Raw genomic sequence first — 23,461 nt, 5'->3', positions numbered from 1 at the left:
GTTCTTCATGTACATCCAGCACATATTTTGTTAAATTTATGCCTATGTATCTCATTTTGGATGAAGCTAATGTAATGATGTATTTTTTATTTCCAATTTCATTTGTTCGTTGCTGGTATATAGGAAAGGAATTGACATTTGTGTATTAACTTCAACCTTCAACCTTGCTATAATTCCTTATTAGTTCCAGAAGTTCTTTTGTTGTTGTTGATTCTTTGGTATTTTCTTCTTAGGCAATCATGTCATCTGAGATGAAAGGTAGTTTTATTTTTTCCTTACCAATCTGTGTATCTTTTATTTCCGTTGTGTTATGCATTAGGTAGGACTTCTATAATTTGGTCTTGAATAGGAGTGGTGGGAGAGGATATCCTTGCCTTGTTACCCATCTTAGAAGAAAGCATCTAGTTTATCATCATTAAGTTACCTGTAGATGTTTTTGTAGATGTTCTTTGTCAAGTTGAGGATGTTCCTCTCCTCTAATCCTGGTTTCCTGAGAGTTTTTTTTTTTTATCATGAATGTGTTTGGATTTTGTTAAATGTTTTTTCTATGTGTATTGGCATGATAATATAATTTTTCTTCTTTAGACTGTTTTGTTGCATTACGTCAGTTGGTTTTCACATGTTGAACCAACCTTGCATACTTGGAATAAGTTTTGCTGGTCATGGTGTATAATTATTTTGATATATTTTTGGATTCAGTGGCTGATAGTTTTGTTGATTTTTGTATCTGTGTTCATGAGTGATTTTGGCCTATAGTTTTTTTTTTTTCTTTTAATGTCTTCATCTGGTTTTGATGTTAGGGCAATGTTGGCTTTATAGAATGAGTTAGAAAGTGTTCTCTATGATTCTGTTTTATGGAAGAGATTGGAGGTAATTGGTATATTTTTATTGATTGAATTTCTTTTATAGGCTCATTCAGATGATCAACTTTTTCTTTTGTGAATGTTGGTAGTTTATGTTTTATAAGGAATTGATCTCTTTAATCTGAGTTATCAAATATGAGGGCATGATGATATTCCTCTCTTATCCTTTTAATGTCCGTAGAATCAGTAGTGATAATCCTTTTTTATTTCTGATATTAGTACTTGGTATTGGCTCACTTTTTTCCGTGGTTATCCTGGTTATAGGTTTATCTATTTTATTTATCTTTACAAAGAACCAGCTTTTGGTTTTATTGATTTTCTCTATTGATTTGCTGTTATCAACTTCATTTATTTCTGCTTTAATTTTTATTCTTTCTTTGCTTGTTTTAGGTTTATATTGCCCCTTTTTCTTTAATGTCTTGAGGTAGAAGCTTAGTTATTGATTTTATCTTTCTTTTTTAAATATATGTATTTAGTACTTTAAATTTATTCCTAAGCATTGCTTTTGCTGTATCTCACAAATTTTGATAAGTTGTATTTCAGTTTTCATTTAGTTCAAAATATTTTAAAATTTCTCTTGAGACTTCTTTGACTTCTGTGTTATCTAATCACATGTTGTTTAATCCCCAACTATCGTTCTGTTACTTATTTCTAGTTTAATTTCACAGTGTTCTGAGAGCATATTTTGTATGATTTATACTCTTTCCAATTTGTCTTAAAGTGTGTTTTGTGGCTTGAGATGTGACCTGTCTTTGTGAATGTTCCATGCAAGCTTGATAACAGTGCTTATTCTGCTATTGTTGAAGGAAGCATTTGATAAATGTCAGATACAGTTGATTGCTTGTGTTGATCAGCTCAACTGTATCCTTACTGATTTTCTGCTTGCTGAATCTGTCCACTACTGATAGAAAGGTGCTGATTTCTATAACTAAAATAGTGGATTTGTTTATTTCTCTTTGTAGTTTTATTACTTTTTGCCTCACATATTTTGACACTTTGTTAGATGTGTACCTGTTAAGGATTGTTATATCCTCTTGGAGAATGGACGATTTATCATTATGTAGTGCCACCCCTTGTCTCTGGTAACTTTCCTTTTCTGGAATCTGCTTTGCCTGAGATTAATATAGATACTCTAGCTTCCTTTTGATTAGTGTTAGCATGCTATATCTATTTCTTTCCCTATCTAAAAAATCTATCTTTGTCTTTATATTTAAAGTGGGGTTCTGAGAGACAAGTTATATTGGAGGCTTTTAAAAAGTCTACTCTGACATGTGGATGTATTTATTAGACTATTCATATTTAAAGTGATAATAATATAGTGGGGTTAATATCTACTGTATTTGTAGCTGTTTTCTACTTGTACTTGTTCTTTGTTTCTTTATCTTCCTCCATTTTTCTGCCTTCCTTGATTTTAATTGATCATTTTGTGGTCAGTCACTTATGGTAAATCATTTTCTGTCCTCTTAATTAAAAAATTAATTTTTTTAGTGGTTACCTTAGTGTTTGCAGTATACATTTATAATAAATGTAAGTCTACGTTCAAATAACATTATGCTGTTTAATGGGTACTCCCCATTTTGCCTTACATATTTATCTTATTACACAGTAGTCCCAATTTTTCCCTCCTATCCCTTATGACATTGCTGTCATTCATTTCATTTATCCATATGCTATAATCACCCAGTACATTGTTGCCATTATTACTTGAAAAATTATTAGATCAATTAGGAATAGGAAGAACAAGAGATTCTACTTGACCTTCATTTATTCTTTCTGTGATGTTCTTAGTTTCTGGCCTTTTCCTTTCTTTGAAGAACTTTGTTAAAATTTCTTATGTGGAGGTCTGGGAAAAATCCCCTAGTTTTTGTTTGTTTGAGCAAGTCTTTATTTCTCCTTCACATTGGAAGGATAATTTCACTGTATGCAGAATTCTAAATTGGGTTTTTTTTTTCCTTTCATCATATAAGTACTCTATGGTCTTTTTGTTTGTGTGGTTTCTTACAAGAAATCAGATGTAAATCTTGTCTTTGTTCCTCTATAGGTATTGTATTTACCCCCCTTCTCACTTCTTTCAAGATTTTCTCTTTGTCTTTGGTTTTCTTCAGTTTGAATATAATATGCTTTGGATATTTATCCTCCTTGGTGTTTTCTGAGCATCTTGGTTCTGTGGTTTCATGTCTGTCATTAGTTTGAGGAAAGTCTTGATTATTTTTACTTCAGGTATTTCTGTTCCTTCCTTCCCCACCTTCTTCCCTCCCTCTCTTCTTCCCTCCCTCCCTTCCTTTATGCTCCTTCTGGCATTCCCATTATACATATGTTACGCTTTTTAAAATTGTCCAGTAGTTCTTATATATTTTGTTCTATCCCCCACACCCCTTCTTTTTTCTCTTTCTTTTTAGTTTGGGAGGTTTCTGTTGACGTGTCTTCAAGCTTGCTGATTCTTTCTGCAGCCATGCCCAATCTACTGATGAGTTCATCACAAGCATTCTTCATTTATGTTACAGTGTTTTTTACTTTGAACATTTCCTATTTATTTATTTATTTTTACAGTTTGCCATTGTTTGTGTCCATGACCCATATATTCTTACACATTATTACTTCTTTTTCCTAGAGCTCTTAGTTTTTGTTAAATCCCTACTGGATATGTGTGTCATATTGGAATCTAGTTCTGAACTTGCTTTGTCTCTTTAGATGGTAAGGTTTTTCTTTTGCTTGTTTAGAATGTTTTGTAATTTTTCTTGAAAGTCAGACATAGTATTTGAATAATAAGAACTGAGGTCCTTAGGCTTTAAAATTTTTTTTTAAGTTTATTATTTTTGAGAGAGCATGCAGGGAAGGGGCAGAGAGAGGGAGACACAGAATTGGTAGCAGGTTTCAGGCTCTGAGCTCTCAGCACAGAGCCCCACGTGGGGCTCGAACTCACAGACTGCAAGATCATGACCTGAGCTGTAGTCAGCTGCCCAACCAACTGAGCCACCCAGGCACTCCTTTAGGCTTTTAGAGTGAGATTTTGTGTCAGTCTGGCTGGAAACTGGACTCTTGTCTAATGTTTCCTATAGCTGTAGGTGTCAGAGCTTGCAGTTTCTTCTAGTTTCTTTCTTTTTCTTTCTTTTAAAAAAAAAATCTTTTCATACCTCTGTTGTCTCTAGGTTTTCCTAAGAACTCCTCCTTACATGGAGTTTATAACTTGCAGCTTGCAACTTTTTCAGTTATAATGCACTGCTAACATATGCTAGCATACTGAAGCCTAGATGAATGGTAGGGCTTTGAGGAAGAAAAGCATTGTGTAATTTTAGGATTAGATCTTGTATTTTTGGTGGGCCTGAGTCCTTAAGATGTGATTTTCTGAATTGTTGATTAGTCTCTTTTCTTATCTCTTTACCTAAGACAGATGGCTAGAGGAGACTAGAGTTGGCGGTTGCTCTTCCTCCAGGTCAGATAAAGCCCTAGTCAAGTACTCTTCCTTGGAGTGCAGGCTTTTGTTATGGAGAACGCTTTAGGGACAATGCAAATTGTCCCTATTGTCCAAATTGTCCCAAATTGGTTACGCTGTTCTCCCCTCCCCCATCTAAAACACAAGGGTATGTTTTAAAATATTTTTTCTCATGGGAACCCAGTGGAGTTCTTGGAGCTAAAATTCATATAAGTATTGAGGCTTTTCCAAGTCTGGACCCTCAGTTGTTTGTTTTTTTCACTTCACCCCTTTTTATTTTGGAACAGTATTTCATTCCATTCTATGATTATACATCATCCAATGAGGGGCATTTGGACTGTTTTAAGGTTGGAATTATTATGAAAAGCACTGCTATGAACATTGATGAACAAGTCTTTATGTGCGTGTAAGTTTTCATTTTGCTTAATAAATTTTTCTTAGTAAATATCTAAGAGTGAGCATGCTGCTTCTGTGGTAAGTACATATGTAATGTAAAAAGAAACTGCCACACTTTACTTATAAGCATTTGTGTCATTTTACACTCTCCCACTATACGTGAGAATACATAATTTGTCCAGATCATTGCCAACACTTGTAATTTTTCCAAATCATTGTCAACACTTCCAATTTTTAGCCTTTGTAATTTTGGGATTTCTAGTTGGGGGAGTAGTGGTATCTTACTGCAGTTTTATTTTGCATTTTCCTGTTATTTAATCACGTTGGGTTATTTTCAAGGCGTATTGTCAATTTCTTTCCCTCCTTTAGGCAAATTGTCTTTTTCCCATTTTTAAAAGAATTGATAGAATTGGCATGGAATGTTATATTAATTTCAGGTGAACCACATAATGATTCGATATTTGTATATATTGGGAGATCAGCACAATAAGACTAAATAACATCCGTCACCACACAATTGTTATTCTTTTCTCGTGGTAAGAACTTTCAAGACCTATTCTCTGAGCAACTTTCAAATATACACTACAGTTTTATTGACTCTAGTCACCTGCTGTATGTGACATCTCCAGGGCTTGTTTACTTTATAACTGGAAGTCTGTACCTTCTGACCTCCTTCACCTCAGGGGTTTTTCACTTTCAAAGTAGTCCACGCTCAGCCTACAGCACTTTGTAAAAGCAGTGAGCTTAATTCTCCCTACTCCCTACCGGCTCTGATGCCTCTGTTGTAGGTAAGCTGATCTCAGCAGCACTTGTCTGTATCTGCCTGTCTCTCCAGATTTGGAGTGGCAATTTTCTCTGCCACCTCAGTCCGCTGGTGGATCTAAGAAAAGTCATTGATTTTTACTTTCTTCATCTTTTTTTCTTGTGAAGATGAGAGTGATGACTTCCTAGCTCTTTGCCCATTAAAGCTAAACCCGAAGTCGCAATTATCTTTTAAAGAGATTAAAAAATCCTTTATATTTTTACCATTCTTTGGCATTCTTACCGTTTTTGGTATTTTCCACATGTTTGGTATGTAACTTCAAATTTCCATCTGTGGCCTACTTTTCTTCTTGAAGAACTTCTTTTAACATCTTTTAGTGCAAGTATGCTGACCCTGAATTCTGTCAGTTTTTTCATAGGTCCCTCCCAGATTCCCACAATATCTTTGTTTGTCAGCATGTGGACTATGATGTGTGTAATCCATACACTCCCCCCTCCCCCCAATTGAGATTCTGAACACATCTTTGATTTGTGATTTCTTACCATATATTAATTATGGACATTTCTCAGGTATTCTCTCTTTTGGTGACTCCACTTATACAGAAATTAGGCCATTCGATAATGATCCACTACTTTTGAACAATCTTCTGATTTTCACTCATCTGCTTATTTCATTTTGGATCATCTTTATTTACCTGTCTTCAAGCTTACGATTCTTCTCTTCAGCTGTGTTCAGTCTTCTAATAGATCCATCTAAGAAATCCTTTATCTCTGATACTGTTTTCTATTTCTAGCATTTCCATTTGATTTTTTAAAGTAGTTTCTGTCACTCTACTTAAATTCTCTACCTGTTCATATATGCTGTCCACCTTTTCCCCTCGACCCTTTAACATTGTGCAGTGACATGTGCCTCATTTTAGTTTGAGACCTCATCAGAATCACCTTTACCATCCATATTTCTACCAAAATCCTATTCGTGGTTACTTATGTATTCTCTAAGAAAATGGAAACTTTGTCCGTAGCACTCTTCTTTGCTTCCTGAGCTCTCACAAGAATTGCCTTTAGAAGTCCTTTCATGGCAGTCTAGGCTCTTTCTAGCATGCACCTTGAAACTCTTCCAGCCTCTACCCATTACCCGGTTCTAAAGCACTCCTGCATTACAGCAGCACCCCTGAGAAATTGGCACTTCTCAGAACCAATTTTTGTCCGAGTTCAGGCTGCTTCAACAAAATACCATAAACTGAGTAGCTTAAACAACAAACATTTCTTTCTCACAGTTTTGGACACTAAAAGTCCAAGATCAGGGTGCCAGAATGGTCAGGTTTTGATGAGGACTTTATTCCGGGTTGCAGACTTCCATCTTCTTGTTGTGTCCTCACTGGTGGAAAGAGAGCTCTCTGCTTCCTATAAGGGCCCTAATCCCATTCATGAGGTCTCACTCTCACGACCTACCTCCCAAAGACCCCACCTCCAAATACCATTACATTGGGATTAGGGTTTCAACATATGCATTTTGGAGGGACGCAAACATTCAGTCCTTTGCAGGAGGAAACCATGTGCAAGCTTTCCAGAGTCCACTCTTAGTGGGGTCACACAGAATGTATTTAATTCCCTCAGCAACAAATTGTGACAGCTCCTGTGAAGTACGTCTACCTAGGAAGCTCACCTGAGGTTAGGCATTGAGGGTCTTTCTTGGGGGTCAGTCATGAAGACACACAGTATTTGTGTGACTGATGGTGGTCACTGAAATTCCAGATGTCCAGAAGGAAAACAGATGTTCAGCATATACCACATCATTTATACAGTGTAGGCACAGTGAGTCACTCTTCTCATTTAGGGAAATGACTTCTCATTTAGGGCAATTCCTGGAAATGACTTTGCCAGGAAAGTTCCCGGATGACAGCCAAGGGCCACCCTTGCAAGTAGGTTTTTCTAAGTGTGGCAGCCTAAGGCCTGCTATGTCAACTCTTGTCTGCACACATATGTCATGTGTATATGTTTGTGACTGACATAATCTTAGTTATGGAAAGGCTCAGCTGTACCCTATAAATAAATAGTTCCTTGGGATATACAAGCCAAGGTCTATTGATTAAAGGTACAGGAGCTACATATTTTAAAACAGGCAGGCACTCTCACGTAGTTACTGGCAAACTTTATTTCCTAAAGAGCGAGAGGAAGGTAAGAGGGAAGATAAAAAAGAAGAACAACAGACAGATGGATATGATGTTCAGGAGGTTCGAGGGAAGATGCCAAAGCAAGTTATGTCGTGAATGAAACAAGCAGTAGAAGATTGTTTATCTTGGCACCTAAATAGCAGAAGCATCTAGGTAATGAAGTCATTTTCAAATGTTGTTAGTAAGTAGTTATTTTTACTAATGCCATTCTAATAATTGAAAAAGTATTTGCTCAGAGTGTGGCTCATGGTAACTATGTCAGTCCCTGGGTTGCAAGTGACTGAGCATTGTTGACACAGACTTCCAGTGCTTTATAATACAAACAAGATGGTAAGGACCCGCGAAGGGGTAACAGTTCTCTCATTTCCATGATGGTGGATAACAGCTCTTTAATGTTTAAACTTCCATTAATAACTTGATTTTTAAAGTCATTTTAGCACAATCACCTTCTGTGTTTTATTTTACTCTTACTGAAGTAGATTATCTTTTTATGGCTTTTTTTTAACGTTTTATTTATTTTTGAGACAGGGAGAGACAGAGCATGAACAGGGGAGGGTCAGAGAGAGGGAGACACAGAATCTGAAACAGGCTCCAGGCTCTGAGCTGTCAGCACAGAGACCGACGCGGGGCTCGAACTCACGGACCGTGAGATCATAACCCGAGCCGAAGCCGGCCGCTTAACCGACTGAGCCACCCAGGCGCCCCTTTTTTTATGGCTTTTTAAAAATCAGCCTTATTGAGGTATAATTATGTACACAAATCTTAATCATGTGAATAAAGACAGTTTTATTTTGTCCTTCCCAATTCGAATACCTTTATTTCTTTTTCTTGCCTGATTGTGCCAGCCAGAACTGCCAGCGGCTCTCGTGCACTTCAGCACCTCATCCCTCCCTGCTTTGTACCCCCCAACCCTCACACACACATACTTCAGAGTGACTAGGAAGCCACGGATCAAAAGTGAAATTTCCTGATGGGAACTTCACTTTCTACATGAATACTGGTTATCTTTATAATTGGAAAAAGCAGTAACACTATTCCTTTAAAACACAACAAAACTAAAAGCAATTCTTAAGTGGCGTAAAACATGCTACATAATACTAGTCCAAGAGGCTTGCCCTGAGAATTTAGTCACCGGAAATACAGAGTTCACAGGAAAGAGCTCCTACACCTGAGGTAGACTTCAGGTAGGGCAGTAGTTACTCAGTACTGGGCATTTGGATTTCTTTCATTCTCTTCTTTCTAGGCCAACACAGGTCTCAGAGAAGAATTTTCAAAAGAATTGGAAGTACTCAGCCCTAGAGGTTAGAATTGTCAGGACAAGGTGCTGAGCATGTCATTTCAAACTATATTTTGGCATTTTGCTTCCAACATAAAGTCTGATATGCAGGAATGGCCTTTGCTGGCATCTGCTTTAGTTTTGAGAGCATGTGAGACAGACTGACAATTGCACCTTAACTAAGCATTGGAGAATATGTACAGTATTCATTGGTTCTTCTGTGTCACTCTACCTCTCAAAGAAAAATGTCCTGCATTTGTTTCTTGGGAAACCAAACACGTGTTTTCTTCCTCTTGTGGTCACATGGGACCACTTTGTGCCATATTGGAACTTTATTTGTCTGTCCTCAGTGCTGTATCCCAAAGCAAGTAATAATTTTTTAATGTTTTCCCCCCTTCTCAGGGTTGATTCCTTGATTTTCTATAGTGTAGAAAACTTCTTCAGGAGTTGGGAGAGAAACTTTTCATTTAGGGATCTGACCTCTGGGACTTCCCAGAGTTCTTGGCGTGCTATGCAGATGCATACACATTTTTCATGGAATTAAATAATTAGTGAACCCATCAAACATTTCTTGAGTGTGTAGAATGTGTTAGTCACTGAAGATACAACAAGTTAAAATTCCTGCCTTCAAGGTGTTTATGGTTCAACTTGGGGAGATGAGTCCAGAAAGTATTATAAAAAACAGAAATTATGGGGGGGAAGCCCTGATGGGGGCTTACTCAGTCAAGCATTGGAGGAGGTGGGTAATATGGTAGCAGCTTTCACTATATTCCCTTAGAAGTTTTCTTTGGCATTATAATAAGTGAAGATTCTGGGTTTTTTTTTTTTTCCAATTTTTTTTTTAATTTATTTTTGGGACAGAGAGAGACAGAGCATGAACGGGGGAGGGGCAGAGAGAGAGGGAGACACAGAATCGGAAACAGGCTCCAGGCTCCGAGCCATCAGCCCAGAGCCTGACGCGGGGCTCGAACTCAGGAACCGCGAGATCGTGACCTGGCTGAAGTCGGACGCTTAACCGACTGCGCCACCCAGGCGCCCCAAGATTCTGTTTTTTTATTATGTAATTTACTTTTGTAGACTTTATAGACCCTCTAGGCTTTAATACACACTTGTTGAATTTTATAATCTTATGCTGTTGCTGATTTACTATAGTAGCTGCAACTCACAAACTGAATTAAATGTTAATCAGCTTAATTAAGATATTCTTTTATCTATTTGTCCTGCGATATACTAGATCAAGTGTAAGAGAAGGGAAATTCATCCAGTTTGATTTTTATATTTCTATAGGCTGTCTCAAACTCATCGCACTAATAAATGCTAGAAATGGGTATGTGTTTCTGATCAGAGTTGTTTGCTCTGAGAGAAGTACTGGCTTATATGAAAGATTTGATACTGGTGACTGTTGGTATGGATTAATATGAATTTCAGTCTACTTACCTGTGTGCTAGAGAGATCTTGTGTGTGTGTGTGTGGGGGTGTGTATTCACATAAAGATGATGAGCTGTTGGAGTGCAGGACCATTTATATGTTTGATTTGGTGGAATGCAGCTTATAGCATATTTAAATTATTTAATTTATTTATTTACATTTATTTAGTTTTGAAAGACAGAGAGAGACAGAGCAGGGGAGGGACAGAGAGAGAGGGAGACACAGAATCAGAAGCAGGCTCCAGGCTCTGAGCTGTCAGCACAGAGCCTGACATGAGGCTTGAACCCACAAACCATGAGATCATGACCTGAGCTGAAGTTGGACGCTTAACCAACTGAGCCACCCAGGCGCCCCCAGTATATAGCATATTTAAACCCTGATATTTAATTAAGAGTATCTCCCGTTACCAAAGAGCATCTTAAAATTGTCTGGCAAAATTTCTAAAAAATATTCATTTTTTTGTCTTTAGTTAAGATTTTATCATTTTACATATTTTCAGTCATGTATTTGGAAGGCAGAAACTTGGGCATTATTCTCAGTGGTTCTTAGTTACCAGTGAGGTCTTTAACTTCTCAGGTCTGCTTCCAAGGAAGGCTCACCACTGAAGTCCATTACCACAGTACCAGTCATGAGGCCACCGCTGTCCTTTTAAAAAGAAGAGATTTTTTTTCCTTTCGTCAAAGTAGCATTTAAAAATAAAATTAAAAGTGTGACGCATTAAAATATGAAGTGAAACCATGATAGAGATTGTATTCAATTTATTGATTAATGAAGAAACCAGGAAGTTGGTGAAAGTAGTTCAGAGAAGATTTGATGATCCAGATTTTTATAGGCAATTGGAATGAATGTTAGAATAAGAACTCTAGGTTAGATTTAGAAAGCCTGGTTTAAGGTCTGACAGGGCAATAGATGATAATCTCTGATGTTCTCTTTCCTACTAGAAGAAAAATCTATAGGTTAACATGTAATTTTATTAAGTCTAGGATTTAAACAATGAGTCGTAGTTAACAATTCTCTACATAATTGATAATCCTTGGAAGGGCCTGTTAAATATCAACATCAACATTAAAAGGACATGCCACCTACCTTTTTGCCTTATATCCATGTTTTAAATAATCTTTTTTAACATCCTATATCTCAAAATTCTAAAATTTGTATGTTTCAGGGGCACCTGGATGGCTCAGTCGGTTAAGCGTCTGACTTCGGCTCAGGTCATGATCTCATGGTTTGTGGGTTCAAGCCTCATGTCAGGCTCTGTGCTGACGCTCAGAGCCTGGAGCCTGCTTAGGATTCTGTGTCTCCCTTTCTCTCTGCCCCTCCCTCTGCTCATGCTCTGTCTCTGTTTCTCTCTCTCAGAAGTAAACATTTAAAGAAATTAAAAAAAATAAAATATGTTTCAAAACATTAACTTTTAGATTCAGATTACAGCAATCCCATATCATTTGCAGGTAGTTAATGGAGAAGTTGCCAAACAAAAAGTACTCTAGTTTTTAACCAGAAGGAGTAATGTGCCATGATTTTACAGGCCTATTATTTACAGACAAAGATGAGAAAAGAAAACATGCTTATTCTATCTGAGGATTTTTTATAGATTGAACATGAACTATTTGAAGACGGGCTCTGTAGTCAGTTCTTATCCATTCAATATTGAATCCCCAACACCTACTTTAGCCTAAGTGTGGCATTCAAAGAATTAAGTCATCCAGTGACAGTGACTGGGTAAATATCAGTAATAATCTAATAGAAATTTCTTTGCATTGTGTTTGACCAGGTGAACGACAATTGTGTGCTGGCCCCAGGATACTAATCAGAACTTCTGCCTGACTCTCAAGGCACAAGGCTCAGTACCTGCAGAAGCCTTTTACCCATCTAATCCGGGCGTGGGGACAACATGTCTGCACCTAGGAAGGCCACAGCAGAGTCTGGTAGGTTCTCATGCCTCACACACTTTGGGGGATGTGGAGCAGAAGGAACCAGAGCAGTGCTTCTCAGACTATAAATACATGTGGGAACCACCTGTGAATTTGTTGTTAACCTGCAGATTCTGACTCACTGGGTCTGTGCAGGAGTCCAAGATTCTGTATGTCTAACAAGCTGTCACACTTTGAGTAGCAAGGAATAGATTCTAGTGTTTTATTATACTCTTTCCATAGAACATTTTTCCAATTATGTAAATAATATGTTACCTATATAACATGTAATATATAATTATATATAATAATAAATGTAATATGTATTTATTGCAGAGAATTTGGAAAGTACAAACAAGCACAGAAACACAAGGAAGGCTTTTGGTATGTAATAACTAACACGGTGTTTAGATGAGATGCCACTGTGTCCCAGGTGATCCATATTGTCATTGTCTTGTCTCAAACATTAGCAGCTTGCCATCATTTTTCAACATTTCTTTTATACCTGTCCTCATTCTTTCCATGTTGGGCTCAGCTGCTGGTCCCTCTCCTAGACTGCTCTCCTTGTCATCAGTGTTACTCCCTGGCCTAGAGGTCTGAGCCAGAGCTCTACATAGGGCTGTCCTTGCTGGGCTGCTTCTCTGCTGTTTCACCTCTGACTCCAGAAGTCCTTCTGGTCCTGTCTACATTCTGAAAGACGTGGAGACAGCTTTTTTTCTCATTGTGGTATTACTTATCCAAGCATATATGTTGTTTCCAGTTTCCTTCTGTCCATCATAGACATTCCTATTGACAACATGTTAACATTTACAGGTTTATTCTTTGGTTGAATTCCTCCTTTAGGATAAATTCCCAGGATTGGGCTCCTTGAGCTAACAGGTCTGAAATTTTGTATTGCCTTTTTTTTTTTTTAAGTTTATTTATTTATTTTGAGAGAGACAGCACAAGTTGGGGAGGGGCAGAGAGCAAGGGTGAGAGAGAATCCCAAGCTGTGAGATCATGACATGAGCCAAAATCAAGTCAGATGCTCAACTGACTGAGCCACCCAGGCACCCCAAGAATTTTGTACTGCTTTTACTATCTATTGCCAAATTATTTTCCAGAAAAATTTAATCATATTACCAGGATTATACCAGTTCTACTGTAACCTCACCATATTTGGTGTTATCACAGCAAGAAGAAAGTTAATTTATGAAATGATATCTTGAGTTTCCTTTTCTCTTCCATTTCTATGATTACTGTTCAGGATTATCTATTTCATTTTGTGTAACTTGATTTTTTTTTTTTTAATGTGTGTTCTGCGTTTTCCTTTTTGAGATAGCTATGCATTCACCAACAGTTCTATCAATTATCTTCTGACCTTCTACTAAAGAATATGATCAAATTTGGGGCGCCTGGGTGGCTCCGTCGATTGAGTGTCTGACTTCGTTCAGGTCATGGTCTCACGATTCTTGGGTTCAAGCCCCGCCTTGGGCTCTGTGCTGACAGCTTGGAGCCTGGAGCCTGCTTCTGATTCTGTGTCTCCCTCTCTTTCTGTCACCCCCCCCCCCCAATTACTCTCTGTCTCTCAAAGGTGAATAAATGTTTAAAAAAAAATAAAAAAAAACATAAGAATATGATCAACATATACATTTTACTGAGGTCTTTTAAAATACAATTTTGAATCAGTTTCTTTCCTATTTTATGTTCTAAACACTCCATTCCTTTATTTTAGGTTTTTTGAAAAGGACAAAAACAGCACACAAAAAGATAGCTGAGGCACCCATTTACTCAAGACCTTTGTAATTACTATGCACGTGACCAAACTGGGTGGGTTTTCCTGAAAGAAATTACAATGAAAGTAGCAATTGTCATATTTTATTGGCAGAACTTTTTAGATTCTAAATATATATGGTAACTTACAGCTTTGTTCTTTATTGCCACCTAGTGAATGCAATATTCTTTTCTCGAGGAAAGAGTGTGCTTGCAAAATTGAAAAGTTAAACATGTAGATGGATTGAAAGTCCACAGTAAGTGGCGCCTGGATGACTCAGTCAGCTGAGCATCTGACTATTGGTTTTGGCTCAGGTCATGATCTCATGGTTTCTGAATTTGAGCCCTGTGCAGAGCCTGCTTGGGGTTCTCTCTCTGCCTCTCTCTCTCTGCCTCTCCTGCTGTCTCTCTTTTTCTATCTCTCTCTCAAAGTAAATGAATAAACTTAAAAAAATTAAAAAAATAAAGTCCACAGTAAAAGAGAGCAAGAGCCAAGTTACTTTATTTTTAAAAATTTATTTCTTTATTTACATTTTAGTTAGTTAATATACAGTGCAATATTGGTTTCAAAGTAGAATTCAGTGATTCGTCACTTACATAGAACACCTAGTGCTCCTCACAACAAGTGCCCTCCTTAATACCCATCACTCATGTAGCCCATCTCCCACTCACCTCCCTCCGTCAACTCTCAGTTTATTTTCTATCATTAAGAGTCTCTTGTGGTGGTTTGTTTTCCTCTCTTCTCTCCCCTCCCTCTTCCCATATGTATATTCATCTAATTTGTTTCTTAAATTCCCCACATGAGTGAACTCATATAATGACTTTCTCTAATTGACTTATTTTGCTTAGCATAATATATTCTAGCTCCATCCATGTCCTTGCAAATGGCAAGATTTCATTCTTTCTGATGGCTGGGTAATATTCCATTGTTTGTATATACCACATCTTCTTTATCCGTTCATCAGTCGATGGACACTTGGGCCCTCTCCATAGTTTGGCTGTTGTTGATAATGCTGCTGTAAACGTTGGGATGCACCTACCCCTTTGAATATGTATTTTGTATCCTTTGGGTAAATACCTAATAGTGCAATTGCTGGATTGTAGGGTAGTTCTATTTTTAGTCTTTTTAAGAAACTCCATACTCTTTGCCAGAGTGGCTGCACCGGTTTGCATTCCTACCAGCAGTGCAAGAGGGTTCCCCTTTCTCCGCATCCTTGACAATACCTGTTGTTTCTTGGGTTGTCAATTTTAGCCATTCTGACGGGTGTGAGGTGGTATCTCATTGCAGTTTTGATTTGTGTTTCCCTAATAACGATGTTGAACATCAACAATGTTGATGTTGAACATCGTTTCATGTGTCTGTTAGCCATCTGGATGTCTTTTTTGGAAGAGTGTCTGTTCATGTCTTCATTTCTTAACTGGGTTGTTTGTTTTTTGGGTTTTGAGTTTGGTAAGTTCTTTATAGATTGGATATTAACCCTTTATTAGATATGTTGTTTGCAAATATCTTCTCCCATTCCAGAGGCTGCCTTTTAGTTTTATTGACTGTTTCCTTCACTGTGCAGAAGCTTTTTATCTTGATGAAGTCACAGTATTTCGTTTTTGCTTTTTCCCTCTTGCCTCTAGAGACATGTCTAGTAGAAAGTTGCTATGGCAAAGTCAAAGAGGTTGCTGCCTGTGTTCTCCTCTCAGATTTTGATGGTTTCCTGTCTCATGGTTAGGTCTTCCATCCAATTTGAATTTATTTTTGTATATGGTGTAAATAAGTGGCCTGTTTTTCATTTTTCTGCATGTTGCTGCCCAGTTTTCCCAACACCATTTGTTGAAGAGACAGTCTTCCATTGGATATTCTTTCCTGCTTTGTTGAAGATTAGTTGGCCATATAGTTGTGGGTCCATTTTTGGGTTTCCTATTCTGTTCCATTGATCTATGTGTCTGTTTTTGATGACTACAGCTTGTAATACAGCTTGAAGTGTGAAATCATGAGGCCTCCAGCTTTGCTTTTCTTTTTCAGGATTGCCTTGGCTATTAGGGGTCTTTTGTGGTTCCATACTAATTTTAGAATTATTTTATCTAGCTCTTATGAAGAATGCTGGTGGTATTTTGATAGGTATTTCATTAAATATGTAGATTGCTTTGGGTAGTAGAGACATTTTAACAATGTTTGTTCTTCTAATCCGTGAGCATGGAATGCTTTTCCATTTCTGTATGTCCTCTTCAATTCTTTCATAAATGTTCTATTGTTTTCAGAGTACAGGTCTTTTACCTTGTTAGTTAGGTTTATTCGTAAGTATCTTATTGTTTTTGGTGCAGTTGTAAATGGGACTGATTCCTTGATTTCTTTTTCTGCTGCTTTGTTATTGGTGTATAGAAATGCAACAGATTTCTGCATGTTGATTTTATATCCTACGACCTTGCTGAATTCATGTATCAGTTCTGGCAATTTTTCTGTGGATTCTTTTGAGTTTTCTACATAGAGTATCATGTTATCTGCAAATACTGAAAGTTTGACTTCTTCCTTGCCAATTTGTATGCCCTTTATTTCTTTTTGTTGTCTGACTACTGAGGCCAAGACTTCCAGTATTGGTATTAGTTGTGGGTCTTTTATATACGGCCTTTATGATGTTGAGGCATGTTCCATCTATCCCTACTTTGTTGAGGGTTTTTATCAAGAATGGATGCTGTATTTTGTCAAATGCTTTTTCTGCGTCAATTGACAGGATCATATGGTTCTCATCCTTTCTTTTGTTAATGTAGTGTATCACATTGATTGATTTACAAATATTGAACCAACCCTGCAGCCCAGGAATAAACCCCACTTGACCACGGCAAATAATTCTTTTAATGTACTATTGAAATCAATTTGCTAGTATCATGTTGAGAATTTTTGCATCCAGGTTCATCAGGGATACTAGCCTTTAATTCTCCTTTTTAGTGGGGTCTTTGTCTGGTTTTGGAATCAAAGTAATGCTGGCTTCGTAGGAGGAGTTTGGAAGCTTTTGTTCCATTTCTATTCTTTTGGGACAGTTTGAGAAGAATAGGTATTAACTCTTCTTTAAATGTCTGGTAGAATTCTTCTGGGAAACCATCTGGTCCAGGACTCTTGTTTGCTGGGAGATTTTTTTTTTAAGTTTATTTATTTTGAGAAAGAGAGTGTGAGTAGGGCAGAGAGAGAGGGAGAGAGAGAATCCTGAAAGAATCCTAAGTAGGCTCCACGCTGTCAGCACAGAGCCCAGCATGGGGCCTGAACCCATGAACCGTAAAATCACGAACTGAGCCGAAACCAAGAGTCGGACATTTAACCAACTCAACTACCCAGGTGCCCCTTGTTGGGAGATTTTTAATTACTGATTCAAGTTCTTTGCTGGTTATTGATCTGTTCAAATTTTCTATTTTTTCCTTTTTTAGTTTTGGTAGTGTGTGAGTTTCTAGGAATTTGTCCATTTCGTCCAGATTGTCCAGTTTGTTGGAATATAATTTTAGTAGTATTCCCTTATTATTGTTTGTATTTCTGTGGTGTCAGCTGTGATAAAAAATGTGATTTTTATCTATTTGGGTCCTTTCTGTTTTCTTTTTGATGAGTCTGGTTAGGGGTTTATCAATTTTGTTTATTCTTTCAGAGACCCAGCTCTTAGTTTTGTTGATCTGTTCTACTGCTTTTTTTGTTTCTACATTATCTATTTCTGCTCTAATCTTTATTATTTCTCTTCTTCTGCTGGCTTTCAGCTTTATTTGCTGTTTTTTTCCGAGCTTCTTTAGGTGTAAGGTAGGTAGTGTGTTTGGGATCTTTCTTGCTTCTTGAGAGAAGTCCAAATTGTAGTATCCTTTCTTTTTAGGACTGCCTTTGCTCCATCCCAAAGGGTTTGGACTGCTGTGTTTTCATTTTCATTTGCTTCCATGAATTTTTTTTCTTTAATTTCCTGGTTAACCCATTCATTTGTTAGTAGGATCTTCTTTAACTCTCATGTATTTGAGGGCTTTCCAAATTTTTTCTTGTGGTTGGCTTCAACTTTCATAGTGTTGTGATATGAAAATATGCATGGTATGATTGATGTTGACGACTGTTGACGACTGATTTGTGACCACGTATGTGATCTGTTCTGGAGAATGTTCCATGTACATGAGAAGAATATGTATTCTGCTACTTTAGGATGAAATGTTCTGAATATATATATCTATTAAGTCTATCTGGTCCAGTGTGTCATTCAAAGCCATTACTTCCTTGTTGATTTTCGGCTTACGTGGTCTGCTCATTGTTGTAAGTGGGGTGTTAAAGTCCCCTACTATTATTGTATTATTATCAATGAGTTTCTTTATGTTTGTTATTAATTGATTTATATATTTGGGTACCTCCAAGTCAGGGGCATAAATATTTACAATTGTTAGCTCTTCTTGATGAATGGATTCCTTAATTATGATATAATGCCCTTCTTCATTTCTTGTTACAGTCTTTGTTTTAAAATCTAGTTTGTTTGATACAAGTGTGGCTCCTCTGGCTTTCTTTTGACATCCATTAGCATGATAAATGGTTGTCCATCTCCTCACTTTCCATCTGCAGGTGTCTTTAGGTCTACAGGGAGTCTTCTGTAGGCAGCATATAGATGAATCTTGTTTTTTTTTTTTATCCATTCTGATACCCTGTGTTTTTTGATTGAAGCATTTAGTCTGTTTACATTCAGAATGATTATTGAAAGATAAATTTAGTGCCATTTGTTACCTGTAGAGATGATGTTTCTAGTGATGTTCTCTGGTCCTTTCTAGTCTTTGTTGCTTTAGTCTTTTTTTTTCTCCACCGAAAGGGTCTGCCTTAAAATTTCTTGCATGGCTGGATTAGTGTTCATGAACTCCTTTAGTTTTTGTTTGTTGGGAAACTCAATCTCTTCTTCTCTTCTGAATGACAGCCTTTCTGGATAAAGAATTCTTGGCTGCATAATTTTCCCATTCAACACGTTGAATATTTCCTTCCACTCCCTTCTGGCCTGCCAAGTTTCAGTGGGCAGGTCTGCTGCTTACTTTGTGTGCCTACTCTTGTAGGTTAAGGACCTTTTGCCCCTAGATGCTTTCAGAATTCTCTTTATATTTGTATTTTGCAAGTTTCACTATGATATGTCATGGTGTTGACCTGTTTCTGTTGCTTTTGAAAGGAGCTCTCTGTGCCTCTTGGACTTGAATACTTGTTTCCTTCCCCAGATTTCCTTTCAGCTAAAATTTGTTCCAATAAACCTTATGCTCCTTTTCCCCACTCTTCTTCTGGGAATCCTATGATACAGATGTTGTTCCATTTTATGGAATCACTAAATTCCCTAAGTCTCCTCTTGTGATCTAATAGTTTTTTTTCCCTCTTCTTTTCAGCCTCATTGTTTTCCATAGTTTTATCTTCTATATCACCTATTCTCTCCTCTGCTTCTTTAATCCTCATTTTGACTGTATCCAGTCAATTTTGCATCTGTTATCGCATTTTTTATTTGAGCCTGACTAGTTTTTATGTCTTTGATCTCTGAAGCAAGGGTTTCTCTGTTGTCTTCTATGCTTTTTTCAAGCCCAGCTGGTAGTCATATGACTGTTCTGAATTCATCTTCAGATATTTTGCTTCTATCTTTTTTAAATTTTCTTAATGTTTATTTATTTTTGAGACAGAGAGAGTGAGTGAGAGAGAGAGTGGGGGAGGGGCAGAGAGAGAGGGAGATACAGAATCTGAATCAGGCTCCAGGCTCCAAGCTGTCAGCACAGAGCCTGACATGGGGCTCGAACTCATGAACCGTGAGATCATGATCTGAGCAGAAATTGGAAGTTTAACTGACTGAGCCACCCAGGTACCCCATATCTGTTTTTTTTTTTTGAAAAAAAAAACCTTTTTTTAATGTTTATTTATTTTTCAGAGAGAGAGAGAGAGAGAGAGAGAGAGAGAGAGAATGAGCATGAGAATGAGCAGGGGAGGGGCAGAGAGAGAGAGAGAGGGAGACACAGAATCCAGAGCAGGCTCCAGGCTCTGAGCTGTCTGCACAGAGCCTGATTCAGGGCTCGAACCCACAAACCGTGAGATCATGACCTGAGCTGAAGTCGGATGCTTAGCCAACTGAGCCACCCAGGGGCCCCTTACTTATTATATCTGTTTTGAGCAAGTCTCTGGATGTGATTTCTTCTTGACCTTTCTTTTGGGGGGGAATTCTTCCATCTTGTCATTTTGGCTATGTTTCTGTCTTGTGTGTGTTTTGAAAGCTTGTTATATTTCTTGCACCTGAGAGTACTGCTATATTTAAAAGGCGTCTCACACTGTCCAGAGCCTGACGCTTCAGGAAGTGTTTCTGGTATGTGCTGTGTGTATTCTGCTGTTGCATTTTGGCTGCCCTTTCCCACTGGTCAATCAGAGCTCCTTCTTGCTTGTCATGTGGTGTTTGGACCTTTAACTAGGTGTGCTTTGATTTGTTTGTTAAAATAAGCCTTGCACCTGCCATGCTGTCTCCCTCCAACTGTGGAGATCCTTCTGCCAGGCCACAGATCGATTTCCTAAGTGTTCCGCATGATCTGACCTCAACACAGCTGTGTTTGATGGATGTGGAAAGCCCAGGGTCCCCCTACTTCTCTGTCAATTTAACTCGTCCACCCTAAGAACTGAATTACTTTAAATGAATTAAAATCTGTAGTCACATACACAGTCCCCAAATCACCTTTAAAAGCATTTATAGTGTTTATGGAATTCCAGCTGAATTTATATTCTCTTTTCTGGGCTCCCTTAAACCTTTATTGATATTCTTATTTGAGTGCTTGTTTTATTGTCTCATGTTATAGTTACTTTTATACTTCCTTATTGAAGTACAGACTTCTTGAGGATAAAGGTTGAGTCTTTTTCCTCTTTGCTTAAGCACGCTCAGTGCTTTGTATATTGTAAATATATAATGTTTAATAAATGTTGAGTTGAACATGATTTCAGAGCTGCTCTTAGTGGTGGGAGAAATCAAAGAACAAAAGAGGTACTCCTGATCTGTGGTTTCTGCAATATATTGTCCTTAAAGAAATGACAGATTAGCAGTTTTGATTTATGCCAAATTTCGATGAACTAAACAGATAGCTTATGACACATTAAGTGAATGAAATGATCTTTAAGAACTGAGCTTCACTAAGAACAAGAGGGATTAAACCAATCTCCATCTAGAGTAATCTAGAGCAGCCTTGGATCAAGACAAAGCTTTCTTCATCCTGATAGTGTAATTGTTCTCCTTCCTGGCTACCCTAAGATTAGGATGACCCAAACCTCCAAACCCCAGGAAATTATTTGTTTGGAGAATTTCATGGCCCTGAAGCTTCCCTGGAATCCCTTTGCAAAGTGAAATAGGTGCTTGAACTTAGCAATGTTTGCTGAAGTCAGGAGTCATCCTTTTAGGATTCCAAAAGTGGTAGAACACACAGGAGATTCATTTACTAGTTTAACTAGTTTACTAGCCATTTATATGTCCCATTGGCAAAGTCTATGTGAAGATCATCAGCCTTCTTCATGTTTTAGGCGCCTTAAAACTTAACCACAATGACCTGAAATTTCTGGTGATTTTGATGCATCAGGTCCAGTATTCTGAATTATTCAGAACTGTGTAGGCCCTGAGCTAGCTACCTAGCCCAGAGTTTATGCTACTCTCTGTTAGTTCCTGAGGATCCTGGAAGAGAGCATCATTTTCATTATGGTAAATGTCCAGGCCACACTAGACCAGTAGGTTCTTTGCGCTAGTTCACTTTTAGTTTTTATAGTCAACCCCACTTTTTCTTGAGATACTTCTTTATCACCTTCCCACCCATGTGTCTGAGAAAGGGCAACATTTGTACCTTGTACTTTTTAAGGTTCTCTAAGTTCATGTCCCCTTATCAATAAGCCAGATGGGGTATTTAGAGGAGTCACTGGGAAGTACGTTTGGTACTGTGCCTCATATGAGTATAATGACAGGCTGCATAGCTCCTAAATAAATGCTGAATTAACGTACAGCAGGTCATGAGATCAGTCCACACATCTTTCCTAATAATTATGTCCTTCCCTCTTCCTTCTCCTCTCTCTAGAATCATCCTGACTCTGGCCATTGGTCAAGGGGTCTCCATCCACAAGAAAGACTTATAGGATACCACACCAGGGTCTGCTACTAGCCTAGCTACTAGGCTACTAGGCCTCGGCTGCTAGCAGCCTCGGCTGCTACTAGGCCTCGGCGAGCCTTGCTCGCCATTGGAAAAATCCCACAGGCTTACCCAACTCCTGTGAAATCTCTACCACCTGACCCTTCAAGAAACCACATTCTGGATTTTTCCTAAATCACTGAAGTAATAAAGGTTGCCATCTTTCTACTACCATTAATTAATTCATTCACATTCTCCCTGGTTTTTAACTTCCTGACCATTCCGATATGCCAGTGTATAATGCCATGCACCCAGACTTTCAGGACATGCTCTACAAATAGCCTTATTCAAGGCCTGCTCCAGTGCCTGAGCCGAGGAAAAAGGTTGGACATCAGAGTAATTCATAGGAGCTTGAGGCTCAGACTTTTTTAGGGACAGGATCTCAGACTGAGCAAAAAAGGGACACCTTGCCTTATCCCAAGGCTAGGGAATCTAGGAATGAGTAGGGTGGGACAAGAGGGTGTTCTCTCCAGCCTGGTGCTTTTAAACTTTCATGTCTGCCCATAAACAACACATGAGCACACATAAAAATGGGTCTCTTATGTGTGTTCATTTTTCATGGACCTCTTTAATTTATGGCCTTGTGCCTTGTATGACTTTCCATTTCATATTTCATTCCTTGCACAGATGCCTAGTGCCTCTTCTCCAGTTTTGACCTGTTCCTTTCCTTCTTTGATTTTTATTTGCACTCTTCTTCTGGCCAAGGGATTTTCCTGGTTTTGGGAAAATACCATTTTAATCTACTAATCTAGAACCCATGATAGAAGTCCACACCCTAACAGAAAAGCTTTCCATGTTGCCCAACACCTTGCATTTGTCCAGACCTGGTAAAAGTACTCTTATTGCTAGAGAAACATGTGATAAGATGGACCACACAATGACAGTTGGCAACAAAATTCATCGTTCCACAAACATTTTTCTAGTGCATGTTTTGGCCTGGCCAGACATGGAAGGGAAGGGAAGTAGAGAAAGCATGGTCTCTCCCAAGAAGATTACAATATATTGTGGACATTTGTATGCAGGTAGATTGTAATATAAATGTTTATCTTGTAATAGTCATATGGGGAAAGTGCTATAGTAATCTCAGCGGATTTGGAAAAGGAACTAAACAAGGTAAAATATAGTAAGAATAAAATTAAAGTTTTTTGTTTGTTATGTTAAAAATTCAGCTCTGAACATGACCAAGGTAAACTGTTTAAAATGTATTTAGGAGACAAGAACCTGAGCAATCCTTGCACTAAAACACGGCAGACTAAGTACAGGCTTTAGTGTATGCTCCCTCTAGAAATCCTACTAAAGAGGTAGTGAGGGAA

The 23,461-nt window shown here is 37.9% G+C and overlaps 1 protein-coding gene across 17 annotated transcripts in view; it reads left to right on the top strand.

Moving 5' to 3' along the window:
- PTPN20 (protein tyrosine phosphatase non-receptor type 20) overlaps nt 1–23,461 on the top strand; it is a 113,462-nt gene that overhangs the window by 9,253 nt on the left and 80,748 nt on the right. For 9 of the 17 annotated variants that reach the window (XR_008292066.1, XR_008292065.1, XM_053207134.1 and 6 more), the window contains exons 2-3: nt 12,104–12,257; nt 12,579–12,626. Coding sequence is in view for 11 of the 17 variants with exons in the window: in XM_053207134.1 (XP_053063109.1) it covers nt 12,224–12,257; nt 12,579–12,626 (82 nt within the window). In the remaining 6 variants the exon portion in view is untranslated. Of the gene's footprint in view, nt 1–4,577; nt 4,703–7,620; nt 7,782–11,501; nt 11,544–12,103; nt 12,258–12,578; nt 12,627–23,461 lie in introns of those variants that run through there. The other 8 variants (XM_053207135.1, XM_053207129.1, XM_027062504.2 and 5 more) reach the window with 8 other exon arrangements.

The sequence above is a fragment of the Acinonyx jubatus genome, chromosome D2 (genome assembly GCF_027475565.1).
Source record: "Acinonyx jubatus isolate Ajub_Pintada_27869175 chromosome D2, VMU_Ajub_asm_v1.0, whole genome shotgun sequence".
Classification (NCBI taxonomy): Eukaryota; Metazoa; Chordata; class Mammalia; order Carnivora; family Felidae; genus Acinonyx; species Acinonyx jubatus.
The sequence above is the reverse complement of the archived record's forward strand: the minus strand, read 5'-3'. Positions and strand labels throughout refer to the sequence as shown.